Source organism: Toxorhynchites rutilus, chromosome 2 (assembly GCF_029784135.1).
Source record: "Toxorhynchites rutilus septentrionalis strain SRP chromosome 2, ASM2978413v1, whole genome shotgun sequence".
Taxonomy (NCBI): domain Eukaryota; kingdom Metazoa; phylum Arthropoda; class Insecta; order Diptera; family Culicidae; genus Toxorhynchites; species Toxorhynchites rutilus.
Genome location: NC_073745.1, coordinates 311,852,504 through 311,870,508, shown reverse-complemented (window position 1 = coordinate 311,870,508; position 18,005 = coordinate 311,852,504). Strand labels below are relative to the sequence as shown.

At 36.3% G+C, this 18,005-nt stretch overlaps 1 protein-coding gene across 12 annotated transcripts in view; it reads left to right on the top strand.

Annotated features, from left to right (window-relative positions):
* Nucleotides 1-18,005, top strand: part of LOC129770678 (collagen alpha-1(XVIII) chain) — a 742,307-nt gene that overhangs the window by 633,484 nt on the left and 90,818 nt on the right. For 8 of the 12 annotated variants that reach the window (XM_055773649.1, XM_055773645.1, XM_055773648.1 and 5 more), the window contains 4 exons: nucleotides 4,893-5,054; nucleotides 5,220-5,310; nucleotides 5,410-5,510; nucleotides 5,706-5,735. In XM_055773649.1, the coding sequence (XP_055629624.1) occupies nucleotides 4,893-5,054; nucleotides 5,220-5,310; nucleotides 5,410-5,510; nucleotides 5,706-5,735 (384 nt within the window). The remainder of the gene's footprint in view (nucleotides 1-4,892; nucleotides 5,055-5,219; nucleotides 5,311-5,409; nucleotides 5,511-5,705; nucleotides 5,736-18,005) is intronic. The other 4 variants (XM_055773650.1, XM_055773651.1, XM_055773652.1 and 1 more) reach the window with 1 other exon arrangement.

The window sequence follows — 18,005 nt, the reverse complement described above, 5'->3', positions numbered from 1 at the left end:
TGTTGAAATAAAAGTGGATTTGAAAGGAAGTCTAAAAGAATTGTTTAACGCTAAAGTCCATACTTATAACTATTGGAACGTACAGTTAACTTTAACCTAATAGTTATTCAAAACTGTAAAAAAATACACTTAAACTAGTGAATTATTATTTAATTAAAACTTATCTAACTAAACTCACAGTCCGACGTCAATGCTAAAATTCTAGTCCTTCTTAAATCTGATTGCGCTTAATAGTAAGATTAATCAAAAAGGTAATAGTTTGCCTATGTTTATTGAAACTATATCTAATTTAAAATTATTATAAATCTAGTAGCTTAATCTAAGGGTTTCGCTCAGGTACGATAACAAAAATTCAGAATAACAACGTTGTTGGCACCCGAGAAAACAGTAAACGTGAGTTATAAAATATTATATTCATAAAGAACATATGAATAATATTGTATTCAACAAAAATTTTATAATTTTTCAATCTGTGTGAAATAAACAAGGAAAAAATATAAAAGCGGAAATTACATCTACTTCGGTGCCCCAACAGTAATTTAATTCGTTCCGTTTCCACAAGATAGCTCAATGTGCCATAACTGGTCGATGGCGACAGTTGATTATTGCTGAAAAGTGTCGACATTTATCAACCAAATATTGTTCAGAAGTATTTGAGTTTTGCACAACAAGATCAATTTTTAGCAGTGTCTTAGAATATCAACAAATATTCACGAGTATCGAATATGATTTTATTTCAGTGTAAATGACTTTTTTTCAGATTGAAACACACTTCCCTCATTATACTGATGACAATAACAAACGAGTTCATTTTGTTCATACCGCTGATGCATGGACAAACTTGCTACAATTAATGAATGCGGCATTGAGTGGGGTTCATAACTTCGCTGTTATTTATACTTTGAATATAAAAAACAACAAATTGATATTCATCACATTCGAAATGATATTCTGGCAGTTCTGGCAGTAAATTTGAGTAAAAATTCAAAAATAAAAAAAAAGTCAGGCTGTGCTATTTAGAAAACGAAAACGCCAGAGTTCGATGAAACGAACTTTGCAAGAAATCACGCAGGAATTTATTTGGCGAGACGGTAACAACGCCGTCTTCCAAACCCCAATTCAAGGCAAGTACGATGTCGCTATGAACTGTTTCGTTCCTGATTTATCCGCCGATTCCAGCGCCGCACCACTCCCACCTCAGGAACATCAACAACAGGCGGACTCGATTGAAAATTGCATCTGGGTGTACTACCAGAATGTACGTGGGACTCGAACGAAAATAGACGATTTATTCTTGGCTGTCTCTGATTGCGAGCTTGATGTTGTCATATTGACTGAAACTGGACTCGACGACTGCATCAACTCGATTCAGCTATTTGGACCTGGCTATAACGTTTTTCGTTGTGATCGTAACGCAAATAACAGCGACAAGATTTCTTTCGGTGGTGTGCTAGTTGCTGTATCACAACGCTATACCAGCTATCGAGTGAACGTTGAACGCGGTGCAACGTTAGAGCAAGTCTGTGTTTTAGTAAAATTACCCGGCTTTAAGCTTTTCGTATGTGCTGTGTACATCCCACCCGATCGAAACCGCGATGTTGACGTGATTTACGCTCACACTGCCTCTGCCAAGGAGTTGTATGACATGACAAGTATTGAGGACAAAGATCTCATTTGTGGTGACTATAACCAGCCTCTGCTTCAATGGGAGACCAGTAATAACAGGGTTGTCCTTTCCGAAGAATCGTCGTTGAGTGCTGCAAGCTCTGCTCTCGTTGATGGAATGGAGTTCGTCAATCTTATTCAACGAAATTCAGTCCGGAATTCATGCGGTCGTACTCTAGATTTGGTGTTTTGTAGCGATGAACATGACTTCAAAGTAGATGAATCTGCCGTGTCATTGTTGCCGATCGATCCTCCCCATCCGCCTCTGGTCGTTTCACTTGCCATGCCTCATACTTGCCCATCTTACATACCTCGAGATGTGAATGATGAAGTAAGGCAGCTTGATTATAAGACAATTGATTATGCCTCCCTACTGCGATATCTGCTCAGTCAGAACTGGATCGATGTTACCGAATGTGCAGATGTTGACCTGATGGCTGTCCGTTTCTTTAAAATAATTCGACTTTGGCTGGAATCACATGTCCCTTCCAAGCGACGTCCTATTTCTCCAGCTTGGAGTACCCCTCAGCTCAGACAGCAAAAACGTGATTGTAACTCAACACAGCGAAAATTGCGTCGTCATAAAACGCCTGACACTAAGCGTGATTTCAAGCGCACTAGTGATACTTATTGTAGGCTAAATAGTGCTTTGTATAAATCTCACGTACTCAGAGTTCAGCGGAATTTGCGGAGCCACCCTCGAAGCTTCTGGGGATTTATCAACAGCAAAAGGAAAAACTCGAGCATTCCGTCCAACGTGATTCTTGATGGGAAAGAGTCAGTATCCCCTGACGATGCGTGTGAAATGTTTGCGACACATTTTGCGTCAGTCTTCGAACAAAGAACAACTTGTGATGTTGATGCGACATCTGCTGCAACTGATACTCCGGCTGACTTCTTGGATCTGTCCACATTCACAGTAACTCCAGCTATGGTGCATTCAGCAACGAGAAAACAGAAGAACTCGCTTACTCCTGGTCCGGATGGAATCCCGGCGGTGGTGTTCTGTCGGTGTTCAGCTGCTTTAGCTGAGCATCTTTTGAGCAAGGTAAATTCCCAACATTATGGAAGGAGTCATTTATGTTTCCTGTCTTCAAGGCGGGGGACAAGCGGGATGTAAGAAACTATCGTGGTATCACCAGTCTTTCGGCGGCGTCCAAGTTGTTCGAGATTATTTTGAGTGAAGTAGTCTTGAATCGCTCGAAACGGTACATATCAACTGACCAGCATGGATTTATTCCTGGGCGATCGGTAACTACCAACCTTTTATACTTCACTAGTACTTGCATCAACGCTCTGGAGGAAAGAGTGCAAGTGGACGTAATATATACGGATCTGAAAGCTGCATTCGATAAGATCAACCACAAAATCCTGCTCTGCAAACTTTCGCGACTTGGAGTATCCGAGCATCTAATAACGTGGTTGAAATCGTACTTGACGGGAAGAACTCTTCGGGTGCGACTTGGCTCGTGTATCTCTTCCGCGTTCAGTAGCACTTCCGGCGTACCGCAGGGGACCACCTGGGACCACTTCTGTTCACATTGTTCTTCAATGATGTGGCAGCTCTGCTGGGAGTCAGATGCAAACTGATTTATGCTGATGACCTTAAACTGTATGCTGTTGTTTACTCGATTGAGGATTGCCATCGTCTTCAGACTTTGCTGAATACTTTCGTTGACTGGTGCCATCGCAATAAACTCAATATCAGCGTTCCAAAATGTGCGGTGATGACATTTCACCGCTCTATGAACCCAATCCTCTACGATTACTCTGTTGAAAATGTTACGCTGCGCAGAGTAGATCGTGTAACAGACCGAGAATGCATCTATCGGATGGTCTCCATTAATTTAATTTGGAAACATCGGATCGAGTGTGTCCAAAAAAGGTTCGTGAGAATCGCATTGCGCAACCTACCGTGGCGTGAACCGTTGAATTTGCCACCCTATTCACATCGATGCACGTTACTAGCCTTGGACACGCTGGAAGACGGAAGGAAACTGCACCGGCAGGTATTCGTAGCGAAACTCCTGAACGGCGAAGTGGACTGCCCTCAGTTACTTGCACAACTTGACTACCATGTTCCCCGAAGGACTTTGCGGCAATCATCCCTGCTACAGCCAAGTTTCCATCGAACTCTATACGGATATCATGAACCGATGACAGCGATGATTCGTGAATTTTCTTTGGTGGTATCTGCGTTTGAGTTTGGAGAACCGTCAAACCGATTTAGGAATGGATTGAGGAGAGCATGACTGTTTTTTGACACCAAAATTCCTGGTTGAAAAATACTGTTCCTTCTTCCGTAAATCACGCCAGTACCCGTTGAAACCATGAGGACCATCCAAATTGAACTTTTTTTCGTCATTGAAGATAACCTATACATTGAAGAACTTTTCGTTATGGTATATAGCAAAATGTATTCTTTTGGAAACATTCGTTGTCACAACATACCATGTCCCACTGTCGGTTCATGTGAGCTTTGGCAAAACTCAGACGTCTTCCGATGTTAGATGGTATAAGATGAGAAGCTTCAACCTTTTAAGCCCTCTTTATGTGAGGATTTTTTACCGAAATTTGACGAATTGTCACCCGAGCAGTTTATTTGCACATGCGATTTTGAGGTATTCGAACCTGTTCTAGCTATTTCCCGCTTAACGAGAAATTTCTCTGATACCAATGTTTTCTTAGTGAAATGCATCGATTTGTTCTTCTTCTCTCTCCGTGAGGACTTTTCTTATCGGCATTTGCCAGATTTAATTGATCAAAACAACTAAAACAACTGGTCTTATAGAAAACTTGACAGTTGAAAATAAAAATACGAAAACATTCGTTCACGCTCAGCGTTTGCAAATACACATATGAAAATCATACAGTGTATGGTAGGATTGTTTGTTTACAATGACACAAAGCAGCAATATCATCACCTGGTCTTACAGAAGATAGACAGAGTGTATGTGCGCTCATGGATATTCCTAACGTCAAAACAATCGAGAGAAAAATATCTCACAGCGGTGTAAATTTCACAATGGATATTGTTATGGACCATTCCTTCTTCAATTTAAAGCTTTTCGCTGTTATTCTCTGACTATTGCCTGAATCGAAGTTTAGCCAATGTTGGATTTAAACATCGAATCGATACTTCACAACGCCCTTCAGTTTAAGATTACCTGATTGCGGTTTATAAACACTTCAATTTCTAATTCCACCGTTATCCGTATCGTCCCCAGCTGTTGGATGTCCTCCCCAACCGGAAGTACGCCAACCAGTGCTTCTGCAACGCCACACTCATACTGGAGGAGCTGAAAATGGACAGCACCTTGCGCGAGTACCTGAGGGGTCCCGCGGGACCGCAGGGACGCGAGGGCAAAACTGGCTCACCAGGACTAACGGTAAGTGTACCTACTCGTGTCTGTTTGCTTTGTTCATCGATTGTACAACATAAGTGCTTTTGTGGCAACAAACGGGAGAGCAGAAAAAAAGATGACACGCCCGTTCTATGTGCTTTATTATTGAATTAATTTTCTTTTATTTTCTCCCCATGTACGCGTCCACAGGGAGCAACGGGACCAGCGGGTGAACGGGGTTCATCTGGTCCCAAGGGTGACAAAGGAGATCGAGGGGATATCGGAGCGTCCGGACCGGAGGGTGAGTTGATGGCCACTTGTGCCATAAAGTGCTGTCGAGCTTAATGAAAGTAATAAAACAATCTATTTCTCCCGCTTTCCTTTCGCTCCTCCACCACAGGTATCCAGGGCAGCAAAGGGGAACCTGGCTTGGATGGCATGCCAGGTCCTCCGGGTATGAATGGACCTCCGGGACCGCCGGGCATTCCTGAGAACTACGATGTAAGTGGAAGATGCAATTCGCAGCCTACCGATACATTTGACCAATTCTTGTGAATTCGAATAACAAAATAGTATCCAACTAATCAACTTTAATACAATTGTCACATTTCTACCTTCTAACATCAAAGTTTCATGCTTTTCTTTTTCTCTCTTAACCCATAACATACAATCTTTTTGTCAATGATTCAATTTTAGATTAATTGGAACCCATCGCGGATGTTCAAGGTATAACAAGGGTAACAGATACAGCACACATTGCTGAATGAATTGTTCCCATACATTTTTTTTGTTATTTTAAATAGTAACCGTATCCCGCCCGAAGTGAACATACCACAGGATGGTGTCGCGTTTCAGTCGCGGGAGCAGTTTGAACCTATGGCTTCGTTTTGTTCAAACCATAGGAGAGATTATTTGTTTCGCTGTGTTTCCGCTGGGCCAGGATAATTTCGTCCTTGTTTGCGAATTCATTCCGGCAACAAGTATGAAACGATAATGGTGCGAAACAATAAAAGCCACCGCTAGCAGCGCATATGTCATATGACATTCCCTCTCGGGATTTTTGTTCGCCCAGCATGCAATCAGAGAACAATAATCTTTTTACCATATTTGTCTTTCAACGCAGCCGAACCTTACCACCCCCAACAATCGGTTTCTGTGCCAGACAGCGTACACATGTTCGTGAGTGTATGTGATTTTTTCCACTCATGCTTTATTTATGTTTTTATTGGTCTGGTATCGGGTCTGATTGGTTCCCCAAAGGGCTACAAATCCGTGTACATAATAATGATGAAAAAACAAATGCAGAAGCAATTCGTTTTTTCGTTCCCTGGGTGTCCCATCGCATCGATGGGAGTGCGACGCGAATCTAATTTCATCCGATTTCTTGGGATGTTTATTTACTTATTCATTTATTTCTTGGGTACCGTGAATTATGAATGATTCACAACGAAAGACACGGGGACATTGACGCACCTAGGACACCTAGATTCGTAGAATCTGACAAAGTAAGTTTAGTTCATTCTCCACGCCTTCTGATCGAAAAGTGTTTTGGTTTTATTGGCATTATGAAGTAATTTGCTCACAATCCGTAACTCCAATACGCGGTAGAGATATTCTCTTTCCTCATCTATCAAGTTCTATTAGCCTAACTCTATTGAGTAGGAATTCGCATTGTTTTATTATCAGACACGTATCACATAAAATTATACAATTACAATTATATTGTAAGTTTGATATATTCCTCTTTTTTGTCTTCTTCATATTGCCGTTCTTCGTATTCCCAAAGAACTAGGTAAAGTGTAGAGCAGTTCAACGCCAAATCAGTATGTAACTGCCCACCTTTCTCCGTTTTTTTAAACTTTGTACATATGGTGGCAGCTATCTAAAATAACAGTTTTCTTTACCCAATGCTCAATTACGGTCAATTTTTTATGTGGGTGTATCCAAAATCAATGACATTTTTTGCAAGAAATTATTTGGAGTTCAAACGTCTTATTCAAATATATTGTACAAAAAAGTTATTGGGAAATCAATTTCTCCCAACAAATTTTTCATCGATTCGGATTACGAATCTTTGAAAAAAAAAAGTTCAATAATAATTATGAATACGTTTGAAAAAAATCAATCGAAATTAAAATAGGTCATCCGATAATGAAAATTGTCATTTTCGGTAGTTGTCACCTTATGTACAAGGTTTGAAAAAATTGGAGGGCGTCAAAATCGGCTGTTTTTCGGGAAAGCCCTTTAGAGCAATTCCAAATGAACACAAAAATAGCAGTCGATTTCGACGTGATCATCTCAATTTTTTTTCCAATATTGTACATAAGGAGGCAGCCATCCAAAATAACAATTACCATTATCAGATTTAATTTTACTTAGAAATTATTTTTTATAAGTTCGTATCCAGAATCACTGTCCTTTATAGCAAAAAAAAAACTTGACTCCCAATCCAGATAAACTATTAATCGAATTTATTAATAAGAATGTTTATAACTCAAAACATGTCCCCTTCGATATGTTTAAAAATATTTTTATCATAACATACTTTCAATTTCGAAAATCTTGACGTATAGTGGTACTGTGTTGGACTAACCAAAATAAAAATATAAATTTTATCCCATTTATTTATTTTATTAGGCTCATTAGCATTTTAGCGGTAACAGAGCCGGGTTATAATCGTGTACATGTAAATATGTTTATGTTTCTATGAATTGTAAATTACACAGTAGTTAGTAGTAGCCATTTAGGCGTTAAGTTTTCTGTTCCATTTCATTATGGTAAATTACACAGTAGTAGCCATTTAGGCGTAAGGGTATTCTTTCTGTTCTTCCATTGTTCAGCAGACCGGACAGCGGAGACAGTTGATATTGATCATTGTTGGGTTATTTATAGAACAGCAGCCCGATATGTCTTGCAGAGCAGAGCATTTTGTATGGATGAATCGATCTTTGTTTCACCGTGGATCGATTTCCATCGCTGATGATGATTGCGTGGACGTAGTTATTCTACAACAACACAAAGATGGTCAATTGAGGGCCCTGAGTTTGAACTCACGATCGATCGCTTGGTAAGCGAACGCGTAACCAAGTGGCTACGAAGACCCCCTGAATCTATATAAATTATCAACTTATGAAATTTTAATACTTAACAAAATTGTTACCATTTGAGAAAAGTAATATGAAAAATTGAATCTACAAATCTACATGTAATTCTCCATGTTTTATCCTAGCACCAACCGTTCTAGAGATAAAGGGTGTGTCACATCAAATTGCATCACGGAAAAAACGCTGTAGAAATTCGCCCAGTAGACCGATCCTTTTGAAAATTTTAGACAGTAAAATAAAAACTATTAAACAACTTTTGGCATTTTCTTTTTATTCATACTTCGAGCCCAAGCCCGTATGCTCGCACCTTCCTCTTTAACCCGTCCATAAGGTTCTGTACAACGTCAGGTTGTAGTTTTTTTTTAACAGGAATCCATTTTCTCTTGAAGTCCGCCTCCGATTTGACAACTTTTGGGTTCTTCCGGAGGGCCTGCTTCATAATCGCCCAATATTTCTCTATTGGGCGAAGCTCCGGCGCGTTGGGCGGGTTTATTTCCTTTGGCACGAAGGTGACCCCGTTGGCTTCGTACCACTCCAACACGTCTTTTGAATAGTGGCACGAAGCGAGATCCGGCCAGAAGATGGTCGGACCCTCGTGCTGCTTCAATAGTGGTAGTAAGCGCTTCTGTAGGCACTCCTTAAGGTAAACCTGCCCGTTTACCGTGCCGGTCATCACGAAGGGGGCGCTCCGCTTTCCGCAAGAGCAGATCGCTTGCCACACCATGTACTTTTTGGCAAACTTGGATAGTTTCTGCTCGCGAATCTCCTCCGGAACGATGAATTTGTCCTCTGCGGAGAAGAACAACAGGCCCGGCAGCTGACGAAAGTCCGCTTTGACGTAGGTTTCGTCGTCCATTACCAGGCAATGCGGCTTCGTCAGCATTTCGGTGTACAGCTTCCGGGCTCGCGTCTTCCCCACCATGTTTTGCCTTTCGTCGCGGTTAGGAGCCTTCTGAACATTGTATGTACGCAGGCCCTCCCGCTGCTTGGTCCGCTGGACGAATGAACTTGACAAATTCAGCTTATTGGCGACATCCCGGACCGAACTTCTCGGATCACGTCTAAACTGCTTAACTACGCGCTTGTGATCTTTTTCACTGACGGAGCATCCATTTTTGCCGTTCTTCACCTTCCGGTCGATGGTTAGGTTCTCGAAGTATCGTTTTAATACTCTGCTGACCGTGGATTGGACGATTCCCAGCATCTTACCGATGTCCCGATGTGACAACTCCGGATTCTCGAAATGAGTGCACAGGATTTATTCACGAGGCTCTTTTTCGTTCGACGACATTTTTCCAAATTTACGAAAAATTGACAGTGAAGCATGGCCAACGTGATCTATACACTCTTATCTGATTATAAGCGAAAGCTGAAGATATAATTCCTAAAAATTAAATTTCTACAGCGTTTTTTCCGTGATGCAATTTGATGTGACACACCCTTTATAATCAATTCCGGAAAATCGATTTTTCCCCTTTTTCCAAAAATGACTTTTTACACAAATTCATGACTTTTGAACTACTGGGCCGATTCAGAAAGCCAATCAGATGTTTGAGAAAATGTTACAGTTGCAGAAATTTTGGATTTTGATTTTGTAATTATTGGTTGTATTTGTTTTTTATAGTTTACATGTACTCGGACCCAATGGCTAATAATTTTTTTTTATTTTTTCTTTAAATCTGGTTTTTTTTTTACAAAGCATATCCAAAATTCAGAGAGGTGTTATTTTTTGTTCCTGAGTTATGATTTTTCGAAATTAACGATGATCCAAAAAATATATTTTCCCCTTTTTCCAAAAAATACTTTCTCAAAATTTCATAACTACTGGGTCGATTCAGATGATCGATATACCAATTTGAAACCAACGAGTTGGTCTTCTTAGAAACAATGCCACACTTGGGCTAAAATTGGATTCTAGTCGCATAGATGTAGACCTTTGTATTCAACTTTGAAAAATCATAACTTAAAAATGAAAAAAAACACCTATCTGATATTGGGATATGTTATGTTAAAAAACCTTAGCTTTCAAAAAAATGAAAAATATGACGCCCTTGGTCCCAAAACCATGTAAACTCCGAAAAACTATTACGATCAAGAATTACGAAAACAAAATCCGCTTTTTTCCAAATTTAATATTTTTCAAACATGATGAAGCTCATTGGCTTCAATTTGATATGTTGATGATCATCTGAATCGGTTAAGTAGTTCAAAAGTTATAATTTTTTGTGATGAAAAAAGGGGCAAAAATTGATTTTTCGGACCATAGCACAGTGGGGCGATTCCATACAAAGGCCGGCCAAGCAAAAAAAAGTGTCTTGAATTGCGAAAAACACATGTTTTTTTTACACAATTTCGGGATTTTGAATGTTTTATTTGGGGCCGTCCATAGAGCACGTGATCCAATTTTTGGCACCCTCCCCCCATAGTATTTTTTACATACATTTTTATATATTTTTTTTTGATCTGTGATCACAAGCTACCCCACTGGGCGTGATCCCTATTGAGAAAAAGATCACGAAGTTTGTGGACGAACCCTCATATCAAACAAATTATGCTATAAATATTAAAGATTTTCCTCTAGATTACAAATTAAAAGAATCATCATCTTTTTCTTTTTTCTTCTTCATAATTCATCAGATTCATCGTCGTCTTTTCTTGATTCAACAATTATTTTTTTCGAGAAATACATTACTTCATCTGGAAGATTTTTACAATTGTATTTCTCCATTTTATAATAAGTGTTTACTATTGGATATGTGGAGACAAGACATAATTGGCTATATTATGATTAGTATTTACTCGACTATTTATACGAGTGACATATTCTTGGCCATATTTAATTATTTTATTACTCTTCTCTCGAGCCGTTTCGGTAATTTTTTCTATATGTAATATTGTGGTTTAAATAATTCTGTAGCCATGAATTAAAGTTATGTGCATAGCAGTAGTCATGTAGTATCAAGAGTACAACGTAAGGTTTCGCCGTGTCGATACAGTAATCGTTATTTATTTCTGGATCTATCTGCTCGGAGCATGAAATTTCTATAAGAATATTTCGAAGCCGTTTAATCAATTCTAAATCCACGTGAATTATTTCGGAACTCGTTTTGGGATTCGCGAAAAAAATCTACCATCATTGCAGTTTCCAGAACCTCCAGTGCTTGGTTTGTGAATGATGAGACCCATTCTAGTTTTGAAGCTTTCCTAAATGTGAAAATTTAATTGATTGGTATCGCTGGGCTAAAATAGCAATTTGTTCTTACCTGAATTTCTTTTCGATGGCACGGCATGTGTTTCAAACACAGATTTCTCCAGCTGATATAAAATATGAATCAGGTATTCAAATTAATGCATCTGAAATACTGGAGAATTTCCTGAAACGCAAGCGAGGCTGTTATGCGTTAATCGCGAATAATTGATTTTATTCTTTTAAAAAAATCTACTGTCCATCTACACTGGACAATGGTTGGTCAGGAAAAGGCCCGAATGGCAGTCAGCATTCGCTGAGCAAGCTGTTTGCTATAATATGATAGCTTTATGACAATTATTTTTACAATGTAATAATATTGCGCGTTTAATCTATTGCGTGTATAAACTAAAAAACTATTGCTATTAACACTTTAAGGACCGGGAAGAAATCTGTAAAGCATATGCCTGGAACCGCACGTTTTGACTTGTGTGAAGTTACTTGCTTTGCTTGCAAGTTTTTAAGAGGATTCAAACTTTGCAGTTCATTCGCCTCTATGTGTGAAGTTAGCGGATGCAAGTTCAGCGTATAAAAGTTTTTGTTGCGTGCAAGTTTCTGTTCTACGTCTTGATAGATTTAATGAATAATGAATTGTTTCAGTTGAAATAAATAGATTGTTTATCAAGTAACAGCCTTCAAAATCATGCTCATTAGATAGAGAATTGAATCATTCCATCATTAATTATTTTAAAGAAATTGGAAAGGACCGAAAACACATTCTCGAGATAGTACTCATTCGATAAAGAATATTTTTTTATTTATCTTACCCATATTTTCATTGATCGGATAAGGGTCTAAGAAAAATTATAGGCCAAAACCTATACAACTTGTATGGGAGAAATCAATAAATTCAAAAAAAAATTGGAAAAATTCATTTTAAAGGACCCATAACACATTTTGGAGATAATACTCATTCGATAGAGAATATTTTTATCTACCTTAAGACAAATTTTCATTGGTCGAAAAAGGGTCTAAGAAAACTTATAGGCCAAAACCTGTAAAACTTGTATGGGTGAAATAACTTAATTTAAAGAAAATTGAAAAAAGTTATTTGAAAAGACCCTAAACACATGTTCGAGAATATTTTTATTTATTTTTAGCAAAACTTTCATTGGTTCGAAAAGGGTATGAGAAAAGTTATTGGCCAAAACGTTCACGAGTTGTACGGGGAAAAGGGTCTGACTGGGTAAGGAAGTAAAAAGTAAAAAGGAAGTAAAAATTTCTATTGTTTAGAAATTTTGAATATATTTCGAATACCTATGTAATTCACCATAGAACCTATGGTGAAAAACGTACCTTCCAATTTTTAGCACGCCATTCTCAATAGCTTCGAGATAAAAAATTGAAAAAATGCTGAAAGTGCATCTTATTATGATATATCGAAAAATATAGTCTAAAACTAAATTCCTAAAAAATTAAAGTACTAAAGAAAATCTTGAAATATTGAATTTTTTTTAAATGTGTTTCTACGCCTTTTATAGATATGTTTGATTTTTTCAGATAATAATAAGATAATTCTCCTATATGGTTTACTGTAAGAGCTATTGTGAAAAAAACCTGTTTTTCTTTTTTCCCCATTCTCAATAGGCTAGGAAATGAAAATTTGAGAAAATACTCAAAGTATATCTACTATGGTGTACAGCGACAAATTATAACAAAATTCCGTCCCCCGCGTAAAACAATCCTGGGTGTATAGAATTTATTAGAGTTTTCAAAACTGTTTTTCGATGATATTTCATTGAACTATTTATTATCAAATACGAATTCGAAATTTTTCGTTCATACAATAATATCTCAGTACTGAATGATCCTACAGCAACGTTATAGAAATCAAATGGAAGATAGTTGATAACGGTAATTGAATTTACTATCTTTGAATCGAATCGATTTTAGATAGTAAATGAGAAATCGATTTCTCATTTCTTCCCGATATTTTTGTCCACTACATCTACATACATCGAAATACAAATTTCTCTGTAAAATATTCCGTATAAATCCATGTAAATTATGCTTTAATGTGATTTATATCCCATCTTCATGCGTTGATATATCACGATTTTGAAGCATTTCAAAAATCGCCTAAAAATGTCGACTTCGCACTCTGTTTGTTCAATTTTTTTTCGAGTGTAAAAAAATCTATTTCCGTTTTCGTTAAATTAATTAATTTCCCTCCTACAACTTGTATACATTTTGGCCCATACCTTTTCTCAGACTCTCAGACTCTCATACCTTTTCTCAGACCAACGAAATTTGGCTCAAAATGGATAAAAGTATTCTCTATCCAATGAGTATTATCTCAAAAATGTGTTTTGGGTCCTTTCAAATAACTTTTTAATTTTCTTTAAATTAAATTAATTAAACAAGTTGTATAGGTTTTGAGCTATAACTTTTCATAGACCCAATTCCGACCAATGGAAATTTTGCTAAAGATAGATACTTGAAGATATTTGTTTTTTTGTTTAAAATAATTAATTTCTTCCATACAACTTGGCCTATAACTTTTTTAATACCCTATTTCGATTAATGAAATTGTGGCTGGAGGATAAGTAAAAGGATTCCTCCATCGAATAACTTCGATAACTCTATTCGAACAACTTTTTTTGATTTTCAAAATTCTGTTTTTCTATAACTTTTCTCTGTCACGTCAAGAAAAAAAATGAATTATGTGGAAAGATGAATGATTCAATTCTCTTTCTAATGAGCACAATTTTGAAGGTTGTTACCTGATAAACAATCAATTTATTTCAACTGAAATAATTCATTATTTATTAAATCCAGCAAGACGTTGAACAGAAACTTGCACACAACAAAAACTTTTATCCGCTAATTTCACACAAGTCCGTAAAGAAGGAACGCGAAAACGAGAAATCTCGTGAGCGGTCCGCAAAGTATTAAGCTATGAGTATACTACAGTATTCTAACATTTTACACTCCGATATTGTAACTTTACAATCATAGAAGTGTTGCGCAGAAGTATTTGTTAAAGAATTGACGCATTTTCCATCAATCATTGAGAGGAATAATGAGAATGAAATGCCTTCATCTTTTTAAGTTTTTCTAACAACAATTTTTTCAGGTTTTGTTTTAAATTACAACTAATTTTAATTTTGTTTAAAGTCAAGATACCGATATAGCGTATTCAATAAAGTTTTAGATTTTATTAAATCTGGAATTTCTGGAATTTTCTGGAATACATGACATTTTTGTGTGTAAATTCTCGCATTTTACATATTCTTGAAATGTTTCTAAACAGAAAAAAAAGTTTGCAAAACATGTAAATCGCAATATTTTATACATAAAAATGTTACGGGTTAAAGATTAATACAGGTCGGGCTCGATTATACATCGTCAAGTCATGGAAAATGCCGGTATCCCATTGTCGGTTGTAAGAGAACGCATACCTTCGATTCAGCGGAAATTGATGGACCTAGACAATTCTGGGCATGACGAGGACGTGGAGTTTGAGTCCTGAACGATGATGACATAGTCAACGTTGTTTTACATCCAAAAACATCTTTCTACGATGATAAAAAAATCGATTTAGACTTCCGAGGGAGCGAAGGCTTCATCAATTTTGTAACCACATCAGGTTGATGAAGATGAAGAGTCCGAAAATTGTATTTCAAATGAAACAGCCTTATGTGGAATCGATAAAATTATTACTTGGTCTGAGGGAAACGGATAGCCATTGAAAAAAAAAACTGTTGCGAGAATTACGTGCAAATATTTTAGAGAAAATTTACTCTAGTTAAATCGCAAAATATTAGCTTTTAATTTTTGCTTTGTTGCATATTATGTACTTTAGAGTGCCAATGAATATATGGAAAAAGTGACTTTCGAATTTTCGAAAGAGACTTTCTGCAAAATGTTGGTTCCCGCAATAAATACCCTATGCAAAATTTCAGCTCAATCGGACTTTATTTACTAGTGTCGTCAGGTCGTCAAAGTTTTAGTTTTTTGAAAGCATATCACCCAAGGAATATTATCAAAAATCGACTGTCTGGGACCTAGATGACAAAAAAAAAATCGAGATGACAGTAGATCTCGACGTTTCATGCAATTTGAAGTCATTTGGCATCAAACAATATTTTTCTTAAACTCCGAAATCATCAAAAAATCATGAAATGTACATTTTACTCCCAAACTCATGTACATTGGGCGATTTTACGGTTTTCGTAAAACTCAAACGTTGGCATCTTTGCGACACTAGTAAATAAAGTTCGATTGAGCTGAACTTTTGTATAGCGGGAATCAACATTTTTCAGGAAGTCCTTTTCGTAAATTTGAGATGACCATTTTCATTAGCACTCTGAGCACATGGAATAAATAAAGAATAAATAACTATAAATTAAACTATAATCAATAAAATAATTATTTGCCAAATAGGTTTTATTAGTTTTACTCCGCGATAATATCGTAACATATGAAAATGTTAATTAGACATCTTTTGAGAATCCAAAAATAATATCTTGGACTATCCAAGCGAATTCAAAGGTGATGATTTTGTATTCTTTGGAACAATTTCAGCACTCCTACCCCAACTTTTTCTTTTCCTTACTACGTCCATGATTTTTTGAAAGATCATATTATTTATGATTATTGAATTAATATTTTCATTTAAATTTATGATTTTTGAAGCAAAAATACGCTGTGGATCTGGTTATGAACATATTGAACGGACCCTGCTCATCCTAGCTACACCCATGTTTCATTAAATTATCATATTATGCTTAAATATTAATTCAAAGTATTCATTTGAATTTAGTCATTTCTACGTATATAAATCTACTGCGGATAATCGAAACTAAAAGTTTGTAACAACCTTTATTCCAGCCTCTTCCTCTACCTAGCTACGTTCAATTTGGTTCGAATGATCAAATTTATAAAGCATATTAACAAACTATTCAAAATTTCTGATTCAAAAATAAAATACTCCGGATAATCGAGTTCGACCTGTTGTAATTTTTCTAAGAAAACATGAAAAAGTTATTATTGGAAAAACTCTTTCCCCGTAAACGTACCCATCTTACGGTGTATGAGTGACTTGTTAGAAATTGTGAGGGCTATTCATGTTTGTTTCAGAATTATAAAAAATAATTTTTGAGAAAAATGAAAGTTAGTGTTGAAAAAAATAGTTTCAACGAAATTTTGTTTTATAAATTTGTTTGATATTTTTTTAATTGAAAGCATAAATAATTTTCTACATTTCATTCTCTAACCAACATTTTGTAGGTCTTATAGAAAAAAAAACTCAAAATTTCAAAAACTTAAAAACTATAAAACCTACAAAATGTTGGTTAGGGAATGAAGTGTAGGAAAATACTAATGTTTTCATTAAAAAAAATCGAAAAAAAATATAGAAAAAAATTCCCCTTTCTCAAAAAGTAATCTAATAGTTTTTTTTTAAGTTTTCAAGCATGCAAATGCTTTACACACATAACGTTTCACTGCAATCTGAGATGTCGCTGCCAATGGTCAGTCGAGTTGGCATGAAATTCGTCTATGTTGTATCGAAAAATATTGCCAAAAAATTTCATCAAAAAATTTATAGATGAAAAAATTCGGAAATTTTGAAAAAAAAATTAATGTACGTTTTGAAATCCAATATAGGTCGGATTCGATTATCTGCAGTATTGATTTTTTTTCACTCCTGATAATCGAGTCATAAAAAAAACGATTTTTTCTCGGTAAACGTAATATAATTATGATTTGCACTTATCTATTTAATGGTTTTATCTAGGTTGACCCGTTTGTATGTTTGTGACTTTGTAACTTTGTAACTTTGTCTGTAGCGCTGTACCTCATTAATAGAAATTTCACCCCCTTCCTGTTGATCGATTGATCTGAAATTTGGAACACATCTTTATCTCTGGTGTCATTAAAAAACAGCGTATTCCATGATCTGAAAGAAAGTTCTCGACTAGTAGAACATAGCAGATCATGAAAAATCCAATTCCAAGATGGCCGCATTCTCCAAACAGCTAATTACTTTTTAAATGGTTTCATTCAGCTTGACCTGTTTGTATGTATGTTTGTATGTTTATAGGGTTGTCCCACATTAATAGGAAATTGACCCCGTTCCTGTTGACTGATTGATCCGAAATTTGGAAGACACCTTTAATTCTACTGTCATCATAAAATTGCGTATTCCATGATCTTAAAAAATTCAATTTGGCCGTCCCAAAAAATGACTAAATGATTTGACTTGAAGAACACGAAACATAATAAGCAACATATATTCAAAAATGTCGCCGCCACTAAATGGTCGACTATGTATTTTTTGTAATCCCCTCAATATTGGTATAAAATGAAATGATTTGACTAATAGAATACAGTACATCATGAAAATATTTCGAAGAAAATTAGGTAAGAATTAAACGTTGGGTTTTCATTATCCACAGTTAGTTGTTTCATCATATACCCCACGATTTTATTTTGGTATCATCATTGCCCTAGATTAATGAAGGAACGGATGTGATAACTACTAACTGCTACTTGTCTAATTATTTTCTAGCTTTTAGTACATTATACCGTTTAATTTAAAAAGTTTTTTTATTTGTTTTATTTTCTAGTTTTTAGTGAATTATCTGTATCATTGGTGTACTTCTCTACATTAAAACCATTCTAAATTTTTTTTATATTTTT